General features: G+C 52.3%; 1 protein-coding gene across 2 annotated transcripts in view; it reads right to left on the bottom strand.

Annotated features, from left to right (window-relative positions):
- Positions 1-11,849, bottom strand: part of SCARA3 (scavenger receptor class A member 3) — a 41,372-nt gene extending 29,523 nt beyond the window's left edge. The window contains exon 1 of one of the 2 annotated variants that reach the window (XM_060301291.1): positions 11,586-11,849. In XM_060301291.1, coding sequence (XP_060157274.1) covers positions 11,586-11,592 — 7 coding nt within the window. In that variant the 5' untranslated portion in view covers positions 11,593-11,849. The remainder of the gene's footprint in view (positions 1-11,585) is intronic. The other variant, XM_060301292.2, reaches the window with a different exon arrangement.
- Positions 11,850-13,047: the final 1,198 nt, after the last annotated feature.

Raw genomic sequence — 13,047 nt, 5'->3', positions numbered from 1 at the left:
GTGTTGGGGAGTTCTGATGCATTGAAGATGCAAAGGCTTAAAGCGGCAGCGACTTAAAATGAATATACAGGGAGGGGCCTAATGCCTGGATTGAAAAGGAATGAAAGGCTAGGTTGGGGGCGGTGCAGCAAAATTTAGCATCTTCTTCCTCTCCCTTTCTCAGAGCTGGAACAAGGGATATGATTTTCCTCTCCTAAAGCTAAAAGGCCTCCCTGTTTTGGGGGGGGGGGGTGGTGGTTAATTTTTTCCATGTGTCCAGTTAATCACTTTAGAATACCACCAACATGTTTATGGCCCTCTCAAATCAGGCTGTGGTTCCTTCCTGCATCATACGTAAACCATCCATGAAACTGAGCACTTCTTGACATGCTGAAAACTGGGAAGCACCTGCATGTCAGTGTGGGCTGCCAGGTGCCTGGAATGGTGGACGATGTCGCCACAGTTGTCTGAAAAGAGGCCACCTTTCCAGGAAGGCAGAAGTAGCCTCTGTTGCCTTCTCTCTGTCTCTCTTTGTGTACTCTTCTTTTTTTTTTTTTTCATTTTGCTGATTCCAGGAGAAAGGCCACTGGGACAGGAGGGGGTGGGCTTGGGAAAGGGCACCGGCAAAGCTAGGGTAATGCCTGGAACCTTAAGTATTCAGGAAAACCCCTCTCTTGAGACAAGCCTGGGACAGCCCGCTGCTCTGGGTAGCAAACATCGAAGACTCTGTGAGCCAGTTTCGGCCTCCCCTGTTCCAGAGGCCCCAGGGGATTGGAGCTGTCATGAGGGAGCATTCTCATCCCTGTCATGAAGAAGCCAGGCCCATGAATGACCTACTGGAGGCATAGCCGGGCCCCACTCTTCAGCTAGCGATCTCTACCCAAATTCCAGGCAGTGAATTAAAAAAAAAAAAAAAAATTAGCCTTCGAAGACAGCGCTGCAAGCCCAGACTCATAAAGTAGTGGCAACCACCAGAGACTTGAAAGAACCTCTGTTTCTCCCATACCTATGGTCACATTCTCCAACTCAAATATCAGAAAGGCCGCCACAAGGGAACTCCCTTGCTTTTTTCAAGCCTCAGCTCCCACAGAGCCACGTTGCAGAGAGTTTGATTTGAAGGTGCCAGAGTCGGCACATGGCTGGGCATGACTTCTGGCTCTGCTGGGGCTGAGCCGGGTTCACTTGTCCCTCTGGAGGTGGAAAATAGCCCCGACCTGTTCACCAACTGCTAACTCAACTGTGGTCGCAGAGTCCAGCTTTCGGTTGACTGAACATGCGGTGTTGATTCACTCTTTAGCCTTTCAGGGACTGCAGTCTTCCGTCAGAGTCAGCAAGGGGGGAGAGATTCGAGGAACTGAAGAAAAGGTCTTTCTCTGGGAACTTCAAGGAACATATTTTGATGATTATCTTCTACTGAGTTCACAGAGTGGGTTTTCAAAACAGCCAATTGGGTCAGTAAAAATAAAGTTTTCGGAGTCTTCTCAGGAGCCAATGCTATATTTAAAGTTGCAGAATAATTGTAGTTTATGGTCGGAGAAGGCTATAATTAAGGTGGCAAAACTGTTTTCATTGGAACCCTTCTGCCATGACCCCCTCCCCACAGGCTTCCGCTGAGGGTACGTTTATATTCGGATGGGAATCAGTCTGTCCCTCTCTGCTCTGATGATCTGGTCCTTCCCTTTCAGATTCTCCTGCTCAGCAAGGTGTCGTGATTTGCTCCCTTGTGACTGTCGCCTCTTTTCTGCTCCTTCATTCCTAAAATCCACATTTGATGCTCTTGGGACAGGCATTTCCTCTCCTTGCTGCCACCTCTGCCTGTATCCTCAGGGCCAGCCCCCAGCCCCCAGCATCTGCTGTCTTCCACGGTTCCTATAACCACAGAGGTTGTGGGCGATCTCCCTCTTTATCCTAAATGACTTTCCTCCCCTTTCTTGCCCTCAGTATTCTAACTGGGGCACTCCTGGCATTTGAGTGGCACAGGTCTCCATTAGACAGGATTTACCCACGCCGAGCAGACATCTGGCGTTCTGACCCACTGAATGCCAGTAGCAACCCCTGGTTATCTGCGACGACTCCAAATGCCAACCCGTACTCGTGGGTTCCACGTCTGCGGATTCAACCAACCGCGGTTAGAAAATATTTGGAAAGAATTTTCCAGAAAGTTCCAAAAAGCAAAACTTGAACTTGCTGAGTGACCAGCAACTATTTACATAGCAATTACAGTGTATTTACAACCATTTACATTTACACAGGCATTTACAGTGTACTAGGTGTAATAACTAATCTAGAGGTGATTTAAAGTATATGGGAAGATGTGTGTGGGTTATATGCAAATACCATGCCATTTTATATAAGGGCCTTGAGTATCCTTGGATTTTGGTATCCGTGGGGGACCCTGGAACCAATCCCCTGCAGATATAGAGGGATGACTGTACCCCTTCAAGGGGTTGTATAACCTCTATTTCAGAAGAGAACCCCAGCTATTCACTCAGTACAACAGACCTTAACCGTCCCCCATCACATACACAATGGTCTCCTCTTGGAGACAGCAGCTCCTCCATCGATCCTGAACCCCACAAACCCAGTAGGGTGGGAGGGGTGGGAATCATGAGTTTCTTGATCTTGATTGTTACCTCTGGGCCTTCAAACCCCTCACTCTCTGCTTTTCACCACTTCCAGTCATGTATTCCCTCGCAGGGGATTCTCCTTCCCCTCTCTGGGCTCTGTGTGCAAAATAGTGAGAATACCATCTCCTGCACAGAGCTGCTGTGAAAATGAGACAACATACAAAAAGCACCTGGTACACAGTAAATACTTGATAAATGGTAGCAACAGCCATTTTTATTAGGATTGTTTTTCTATCCCACTTGAATTGCTGCTGTCATTTCTCTCTCTTTCCTAATGCCTGTCACTCTCAGGACCAATTTCCAACTTTCAAGAAGTTCAGTTTTCAAAAACACGTCCTACAGAGCACTAGTTCAAAATATTCTTTGTGAAAAGGGGTTCTTTGATCAAGTAAATCTGGAAAATGCTGCGTTTCCCATCACCCTCTCGAGACTCGCATTAACATAGTACAAATTTTGAAAAATTCTGCAAAAAAAGCCCATCTCTATCTGTGTTTAATTCTGTGTTTCTCAAACTTATTTCACCGTAGAATTTCTTGCCATTCTTGAAAACAGTGATCTATTAAATCCAATGGAACTGGCAGTCAGAGGTGCACCCACATTGGGGAATACTGTTCTGGATAAGTGCCTCACCTGGATTCAATGATTTCTTCATCCTGTCTCCCGCCACCAGCTTTAATGGAGGGAACATGTTGAAAGCCCACTGGGTCTCTAGACCGCAGGCCTCCTTGACCTGGAATCTGTAGGTCTCATCTCCACGTTGGCCGCAGCTCAGCCTGCACATCCTCTGGGGTAAACCTAACTGCTGTTCTGTCTGCATGATCGCAAGCTCTCTTCTTGCACCCTCTCCCGCTGTTTTTCCTAATCCCCTGCACTAAGTCTTTATACTCCTGCTTCTCGCAGGCAGTCAGTCTGGACCCCAGGATCACCTTCGGCTCCCGGGAGCCTTTAGCTTTCTCTCCTGGCCCTTTTGCCTTTGACTCCCCAGGCCTTTCTCTCTGCACTGCACTGGGGACCCAGCCCCGTGGGGGCATGTCAGACACTGGTGTGGCTCTGTCGCCGGTCAGATCTTCCCATCTGCATCCTCACCCACTATTCCTCTTCTTCTCAGCCCACCTCATGCTCCAAAGATGAGCTCACTACCTCCCTTTCTGAAAAGATCAAATGCATTAGGTTTAAGCTCGTCATCTTGCCCTAACTTCCTCCAGGTGCCTACCCCTTAAACCCAGTGTAGATGAGGGTGTGTGGAGATGGGCCCTCGTGCCCTGGGAGCACAGTGTGGACTCTACTTCCAAACTTCATTTTTTTTCGACTGAAGTACAGTTGACGTACAATATTATATAAGTTACAGGTGTACAGCATAGTGACTCACAACCTTTAAAGATTGTATTCCATTTATAGTTACTATAAAACACTGACTATATTCCCTGTGCTGTACAATATATCTTTGTAGCTTGTTTTATACAAGTAGCTTGTACCTCTTCATCTCCTACTCCTGTCTTGCCCCTCCCCCCTTCCCTCTCCCCACTGGTAACCACTAGCTTGTTCTCTATATCTGTGAGTCTGTTTCTTTTTTGTTATAGTCACTAGTTTGCTGTATTTTTTAGATTCCACATATAAGTGATGTCATTACAGTATTTGTCTCTCTCTGACTTATTTCACTCAGCATAATACCCTCCCAGTCCATCCATGTTGCAAATGGCAAAGTTTCATTCTTTTATATGGCTGAGTAATATTCCATTGTGTATATATGTGTGTGTGCATGTGTATATATATATGTACCACATCTTCTTTATCCATTCATCTGTTGACAAGACACCTAGGTTGTTTCTTTATCTTGACTATTGTAAATAATGCTGTTAGAACTTTGGGGTGCATATATCTTTTTGAATTAGTGGGGTTTTTTCAGATATATACCCAGGAGTGGAATTTCTGGATCATATGGTAGCTCTATTTTTAGTTTTTTGAGGAACGGCCATACTGTTTTCCATAGTGGCTGCACCAATTTACATTCCTGTCAGAAGTGCACAAGGGCTCCCTTTTCTCCATGTACTCACCAACATTTGTTATTTGTGTTCTTTTTGATGATAGCCAAACTTCAAAAGAGCATGCCTTTTCACTCAGCAACCCCCTTCTAGGAATTTTTTCTAAGGGAATATGTATACCACTTGGCAAAGATGGAGATGTAAAGATTATCACTGCGTGCTATGATAAACCTGAGGATAAATGTATATACCTTAAATCCCCATTGATAAGGGATTGGTTAAAGAAATTATTGTAAAGCCATACTATGGAATATTATGCAGCCAATAAAAAGAATGCAGATCTGTACTTACTGCCTAGGGAAGATATCTAGGTTCTATTGCTGAATTTTATAAATACATACATAGAATAAGCCATGTTATTAGTAGTATAATCTTACTTATGTGAAAAAAATCCATGTGCAAATAGACACTGAAGGATATCTGGAAGAACTCTCTTCCAAATCTCGTCAGTTATCTCTGAGGGGTAGGAGTTCAGGTGAGTGCGATTTTTTTTTTCCTTTTCTGAATTTTTCAAAATTTTTATAATGGGGATATATGGTAAAAAGATTAAATGCAACTAGGAATGCAAAGAGCCTATATCTACATCCTTCCTGGGGCCCCCATAAAGACAGCTTTTCTTCTTTTTTAAAAAATATTTATTTATTTATTTAGGGTGCTCCGGGTCTTAGCTGCTGCATGTGGGATCTAGTTCCCTGACCAGGGATCGAACCGGGCTCCCTGCACTGGGAGCGTGGAGTCTCACCCACTGGACCACCAGGGAAGTCCTAGCCTTTCTTCTTTCTACAGCAAAGCTCAGCCACTCCTATCTCCTTCATCCCTGGCCCCCATCTCCCCTTCTCTTCTCTCCCTCCACCTTCCAATGGGCAGGCCAGCACCACCTTGAAAAACCATTGACGCCTGGCCCCGCTTCTTACTTCAACTCCTTAGCTCCCTTTTCCTGAAACTTCTCTAACACAAGGTCTTCCTGTGCCTTTGCTTCAAACCCACCCACTCCCCTCTAGGTTTCTGCAGCCTACTTTTTTCAGAATCAAATAACCCTTAGCCAAGCCTGTCCATCAACAGTCACACTGTTGACCATTTTGTCCTTCTTGGAACTTTCTCCTCTTGGTTTCCATTACATTACATCCTCCTTCTCCCCCGGTGTCCCCAACCGCTCCTCTTGGCTCTGTTACAGGTTCATTTTCTTCTTCCCTCATTGCTTTCTCTGAAAGTAGAGATTTCCCAACATGCGGGAAGGGCATTAGAGAAGTAGCAACCAGGCCATCTCCTGACAAACCCTTCTAGGGCTTCTCCAAAGTCAACAGGAGTCAACAGGACACAGCTGGAGTCCTTGGCGTGGCACTCACGGCCTCCCGGTCCTGTGGCTCCCTGCATTTCTCTGCCAACCCTCAGTCTCCAGGCAAATCTCTCTCCCATCACCGGTGAACACACCCAATGACAGTGCCCAGCTTTCACCAACATGCTTCCTGCTCCTGCTGTCTCTTGGATGACCCCATCCAAATCTTGTTCACCCTCTCCTCCTCCCTAAAGCCTTCCCGACCTGCCCCAACTTAAAAGGCTCTTTCTTTCTGGGGATTCCTATGCAATCTACTGTATATACCACTCCCTGGTTCCTCACATCATCCCCCTTGCTTACTTGGTTCTCTTCTTTTTTTTTTTTTTTTTTTTTTTGCGGTACGCGGGCCTCTCACTGTTGTGGCCTCTCCCATTGCAGAGCACAGGCTTCGGACGCGCAGGCTCAGCGGCCATGGCTCACGGGCCCAGCCGCTCCCCTGCCTCGGCAGGCGGACTCTCAAACCACTGCGCCACCAGGGAAGCCCTGGTTCTCAAGTGTGTATGTTTTGTCTCCACCGGAGGGCATCCTTGCTCCCCTTTAGACTAGCCGCTTCCTCCCCCAAAGTAGGTATTGATACATGTTTGCTGACTGAAAGGTGTGAGGCAACATCCCAGAATAACCACTATTTAACCTGGGTTCGGTTGGATGTGAAGGCATCCCATCTGCACCTTAAAGGAGTGTCTGCAGGTCTCCAGCTAGACGTTTAGGACACTGTCGGGTAAGGGTCTGGGGCTCAGAGGATTAAATCCGGTATCACCAGCCTGTCCCGTGTATCACATCCTTGAGACTAGGTGGGACTGTTCAATGAATGGGAGTCCACGGCTGAGACCACAGACTCTTCCAGAGGTGGAGCAGCAAAGGAGGAGAGACGAGAAAAGGACCAATAACACCCAAACTCTCTCCTTGGGACCTCTCTTATGCACTTACCACTTTCAGACTTTTTTTGAATGATTTGGGCACAAGTCGTAAGTGTCCCAGGAAAGGGTGCGCTCCTGGAGAGAAAGGACAGTGTCCAAACTCTAAGCCCTTCTCTGCATCTTTTTTGGCCGTTAGACAGACATAGACACACAAGCCCGGGCACTTGGCAGTTGGTAAAAAAAAAAAAAAATCCTGGTTAAATAGAAGCATGAATCTTTACCAAATACCTGTGTTAGGTTCTGGGGACATCATGGGGTGTCCTTGCCTTTAAGGACTTCAGCCCAGTGGGGGACTCAGATGTAACCACTGAACAAATATAATGGACACCTCCTAAGTGCCAGGCCTTGTGCAAGAGTGAGACAAGAAAAAGGCAGCCAGGGTCCTCACACTCATGAAACTCACACTTGGATACTACCCTGTGGGCATTACAGTCTTAGTCTGGGGGAAAACTGAGGATAGATAGACAGTTAGATAGAAATATACATACCGGGCTTCCCTGGTGGCGCAGTGGTTGAGAGTCCGCCTGCCGATGCAGGGGGCATGGGTTCGTGTCCCGGTCCGGGAAGATCCCACATGCCGCGGAGCGGCTGGGCCCGTGAGCCATGGCCACTGAGCCTGCGCGTCCGGAGCCTGTGCTCCGCAACGGGAGAGGCCACAGCAGTGAGAGGCCCGCGTACCGCAAAAAAAAAAAAAAAAAAAAAAAAAAAGAAAGAAAGAAATATACATACCCTCACAAAAGGAAAAACATTCGAGGAGAATGTCAGAGCTGGAAAGAACTTCAAAGAACACACAGTCTACTTGCAGATGAGACTGAGGGCCAAGGAGCACCAATGACTTCATCATAGTTACAAAGTGACAAAGCTGGTGTGTGACAGGGCTAGGCTCAACCTTGGGCTCCGTGCTCACCACACACACACACACACACTAAATTAAACATGATCAAAACACAGACAGTGAATATATGAGTGACACGGTCCATCATGCTGCTGTACTTGCCAACTCTGTACTTGTAACACCCAGCACAGCTGCCTGTCCTTCACGAAAACTGCCAAGCTGTCCACCAACATCTATTGAGAACTAGAATTCTTTGTCCTCGCTCCCAAATTAGTTTTAGGTGGGAGTCTTCAGATATTAAAATCACCCCAGCTGGATGGCAAGGTAACCAGCTTGTGTGTGTGCATACGCGCGCATGCGTGTGTATGTGTGTTTGTCTGTCTGTCTGTTTGGAGCTGATCTCCAACATCTGAGCCCCAGGGCACCCCTCGTCCGCATCAGGCCACTTATTGGCTCTGTGCACCTTTGCTGTGTCGGCCCCTTCTAGTCGCAGGCCCCCTCCAGTGTCCCGAGGTCTGGGGATGGAGGTCAGGCTTCCAAAAGGGACGCAGTCTGCACATTCATGAGTGGATATATCCCCCCTGCCAAGTTGCAAGAGGTAGATTTTCCTAGGATCACACTGCTGTTTTCTGAGACCCCCTGCTCTCCTGCCCGCCCTTTGCCTGTGGGCTGTAGGCACTGCTCCCCGATTCCGTGGGGAGGGGTCATTTCCCCCAGGTTTGGGGAACAGCAGGGTGTGGCTCTGCCCGTCCATGGCAGCTGAGGCCAAGTCTCCCAGGGACATAGTGGCCCATGAGGTAGGCCCACTTCCAAGCATCTCTTTACCAAGTCACTTCTGCTCCCTACGTGGCTCTCAGGCCCGGAGCTCCTGGGCTGAGTCACAGTGCATCAGAGCAAGATGGTTCTCAGGGACCACCCAGCAGGGAACGAGGCCCACAGAGGGAACACTGACCAGAGCCTCATGCGGGGCCAGGACTAGAGCCTCTGTCCTTGACTCTCAAATCAGTCATCTTCGCAGGGAACCAGGCCGCTTCTGGAGGGGTGACTCACATGTCTGGGAGGGGATCTCACAACAGGACCCTCTCGCTGGAGATGTGGGAACAATTCCACAGGTGGCTGTTAATGGCCCAGACAAGCCAGTGGGCAGCTCCAAGGTGGGCCCATCACCAGGGGCTGGTGGCAGCTGCGTGCCCCTCAGGTGTGAGAGGGGCTGGACCCGGAGCTGGGCCCTGCTTGCATCAAAAGATGCGGCTGCCTGGGAGGCCCAGCTGCCAGCCAGTGGGCAGGTGGGCAGGAGGCGCCTCAGGGTGGAAACAGCTTGGCTGGCAGAGCGGACCCTGGCACCTGGCCACTGGTGGCAGCGCGCCTTAGCAGACCTGTTTTCTTGTTTAAGTATCGTCCCCGCCAACCTCCACAAAACATAACATCACCGTGTTTTGCTTTGAGCGGGGATAGTGAACCTTTGCCAGCAGATGTGCTTCTCAGATTGGTGCGGCCCTCGGAGGACAGTCTGAGGCCAGCCTCCCCCGGGGAAGGCCATCCTGGAAGGGGCAGCCCACTCTTCTGGGCACTTTATTTTTTTCCACGTGGGTAAAAAAAATCCTGATTCCTCCACAGATGCCCCCAAGGCCAAATACTGACTGCCTGCCCTGGCTTTTCCATCTCAGGTAGAGGGGGTGGCTCTTCCTGGCCCCCGGGGAGGATGAGGGGAGACCCTGCAGGGAGGTGGGCTGGGAATCAACCCCGCCTTCCCCGCAGCTCTGCGGCCCGGGCCCTGGGAGGTTATGGAAGATCCTAGAAGGTTTCCCAAAAGTGGAGGAAAAACACACAAGAGCTGCCCTGAAGGCGTCAGCGGACAGGAATTCGGCCCCAGGTGGCGGTGAGGCTGCCGTCTGAGGGAAAAGGAGGGAGAGGGGCAGGACTTGGGTTTCTTGCTCAGAGCCCATAGCCTCCCAGTCAGCAGGCCAGGAAGACGCTGGGACCCGACGACCTGCTTCAGCCGGTCCTCCTCACAGACCTCCTCTCAATACCTGTTCACACCAGCTCCTTCCTCCGCAGCTTAGAGGAGTCGCATTGCCTCGCTGAGTTTCAGAAAGGCGGGCCGTGTGTTCCTGACTCCCTTCCCGGGAGCTGGGTGTCTCCTCCGTTTCAGGGGACTTCGGCCCTGCCTGGCTTTTCCCCGGTCTGTTTTCCCCCAAAGAGCTCTTCTGGAAAGTTGGCGGAGCCAAACCACTCTGAGAATGTGCAGCCTCTTACCATCACCATCAAGGTCCAGAGCGGCGTGGGCCCCAAGCCTGTGGTGAGATGTGGCCTCAGACCTTTCCAGAGGCTTCTGGTAATGACCTGCCCCAGGACCGCTGCCTGGGCACAGGACACTGCACAGATGTGGTAGCTGAGAGCAGGAACCTGGTGAGTGAGGCTCCTCTCTGCTGCTAAGGGAACTCCCTGGGGCTGATGATAACTTGCTTGCCTCGTCCCAGATAGATCAAGACGTGGTGAGGCCACCGGGAAGCACAGACAGAGGGACCAGAGGCCGGAGGGAAGGAAGAGGGATGTATGCATCAGCAAGCACACCGGCCTGGAAGTCAGGAGCCCTGGGCCGGTCCCCCTGACGAGCTGTGAATCTCAAGCAAGTCCCTTCTCTCATCCACAGTCTCAGCAATGTAATTTGCGGGGCCCAGTGCAAAATAAAACTGCTGGGCTCCCTTGTTAAAAAATTATTAATAGTTTCCAGACAGCGACAGCAGAGCACTGAACCTCATGTGGTGCCCTGGGCCCCTGGGGGACTGCACAGGTGACACACCCATGAGGCTGGTCCTACCTGCTTGGGCCTCAGTTTCCGCAACTATACAACATGGAGGCTGTGATCCATCAGAGGTTTACCCGTGGAGCCTTTTCTTCACAGGAACCCTCAAACCCTTCTATGCAAATGAAGCGGCTTCGCCAACGCCAACGCCACCTGACGGCACAGCGGAAAGCCCTGCAGATGACCCCGGAAGTCCTTTACCGTTGCAACATTCAGTTAAGCTATCTGAAGGATTATCGTAAAGCAGGTGAGGGAGCATCAAAACCCCGAAGTTCTCTGCCCCACAGTATGACTCCAAAGCCTGTTTCTCCCTTAGCCTGAGAATGACGGTGAAGACCAGGGGTGCACTCTCCCGGGCCTCGAGTAAACCAGGCCCGGGGATGAGCATCAGGGACCAAGTTTGGTTCTTGTTTCCATCCCAAGAACTGGCTGCAAGGACCACTGTGGTAATGCCCACTGGCCTGGGGAGAGCTCAGGCCTGCACCACTGATCTCCCCCTACTGCTCTGCGCCCAGGAGGTCAGAGGACGGTCAGCCAGGGTTCAGAGGTCAGGAAGGGCTGGGCCTGGGCTGAGAAACCCAGACACCGCAGGTCTCTCCTAGGGAAAGGGTGGAAGTTCCCGGAGGAGAATCCTGGGCCTGGCGCTGGGCAAAAGGCTAGGTGAGGGCCGCAGCAGCCTCTGAGATGGGTCCTCGGACGGGGTGATGCTGATAGAAGGTTGGGCTGGTAACATCGTTCTGTGCTGACAGGTTAAAGGGATCAGATACTTCTCTGGATTTACAACGGCTTTTCGGGAAAGAGCAATGGACGGTGAGCACATTCTGCATCCTCCCTCTCCTCTCCCTTGCCTCTGGACTTCAGGGCTCCATCCTGTCTTCCCAATACCTTTCTCCGGAGGATACGAAAGAGAAGCCCACGCACTTCCTACCGGGTGAGTCCTCCGGTCCTCGCCCGCCCTCAGAGAGAGGTGCCCACCGCGCCCGGGCAGGGTGAGGGGTCCCGCAGGGGCTCGCCTCGGAACTCCCGCGCGCGAGCGGGCTTACCTTTCATGGTCCCCGCTCCGGGGCCTCGGGAGGGCCCCGCCGGAGGCGGCTCGGCGGCCGTGCGACCCGGGCTGAAGCCGACGGGTCCCGGGAGGGCACGTATCGATAGCCGCCCTACGCGCCGCCCGCGGGAGTGGGGCTCGGTGCCGGAGTCACGCCGGAGCCCCGGCTGCGGAGGCGGCGCGCCGAGAGGAGGGTCCGCGGGGTCGCAGGCTGGGGGCGCCGCGCCCCGCCGCCCATGCCGCCGCCGCGCTTCCCGTGGAGGCCGGCGAGGCGAGGGCTGCGGCCGCCCCCGGCCCCGTGCGCCCGCCCTCCCTCCCTCCCTCCTCGTCACTCCTTGGGCCCCGGCCCAGATCAACTTCCTCGCTCTTTTCAAAAGTGCCGCGGCCGGGCCTCTTTGTGCCGCCGCGGGCCCCCGCGCCCCGCACGGCCCCCCCGGAGTCCCCTCGCGCGGGGAAGGCCCCGAGCCCCGCCCACCGACCGCCTCCGGGAGCCGCTGCGCTGGGGATTGGGGGCGCAAGGAAGGCTCTTCCAGAGCAATCGTTCGCGCGGTGGGGGCCGCCTGGTGGCTGGGGGCTCTCGATTTTCGCCCTGGACCTTTTCCTCGCCCATCTGCGGGGTAAAGGGACTGTTAAAGTGAGGATCCCCGGGTTCCGGCCCCAGCCCCTCACGTCCTCCGGACTGCCTGGGACTGTCCCCGTTTTAGCACTGAAAGTCCCACATCCCTCGCTCCGGGGCGGACCCAGACGGTTGGTCAGGCCAGCTCTGCCACTCCGGGTGAGTGACTTTGGGCGGCCACTCCATGTCTCCAAGCCTCGGTTTTCTGCCGGAGAAAACTGGGCCCTGAGCGCTCCCAACTTCTGTGACTTTGTTCCTGGAGAGGCCTCTGGAATAACAGTGACATCTGAGGGAAACGGGCCTCAGGCAAAGGAGTGGTGACTCTCTCGTCCGAGGCCCTCCTCCGGGAGCGGGAGTGTGGGGAACATTCCACACTGTCCCGGACTCCCTGAGGTTGCATCCTGTGAGGAAAGACAACAATTTAACAAGTAATGGTACTGAGGCGTGATGGCCATGGTGGCAGGATGGGGCAGGGGGGGACGGACCACACAGTGGGGACCACCTGGCCTGGCCTCTTTCCATTGCTACGTCAGCCCCTTTCCCACATCTCCACACCTCCATGCCCACCCCCATTTGGCCCTTGGAGTAAAGTAGGTGAGGTCAAAGGGGCAGAGAGACTTTCTCCTAAGCCTGGGAGCTGAGAAGGGGCCAAGGACAGCCCCCCCCAGCCCCCCACCCCCGCCCCATTCACAAATCCCAGCCAGTCAGAGAGGGAGATGCTCAGCCCTCTCTAATCTCCTCCCCTTCCCAATGGCAAGTTTCAGTTCGAGTGCATTCTTTCTGTGATCTCAGCAGAACCTCACCATGGCCTTGAGAGAGGGAGCCAGGAACCTACTGCCCATTT

Source organism: Globicephala melas, chromosome 6, assembly GCF_963455315.2.
Source record: "Globicephala melas chromosome 6, mGloMel1.2, whole genome shotgun sequence".
Taxonomy (NCBI): Eukaryota; Metazoa; Chordata; class Mammalia; order Artiodactyla; family Delphinidae; genus Globicephala; species Globicephala melas.
The sequence above is the reverse complement of the archived record's forward strand: the minus strand, read 5'-3'. Positions and strand labels throughout refer to the sequence as shown.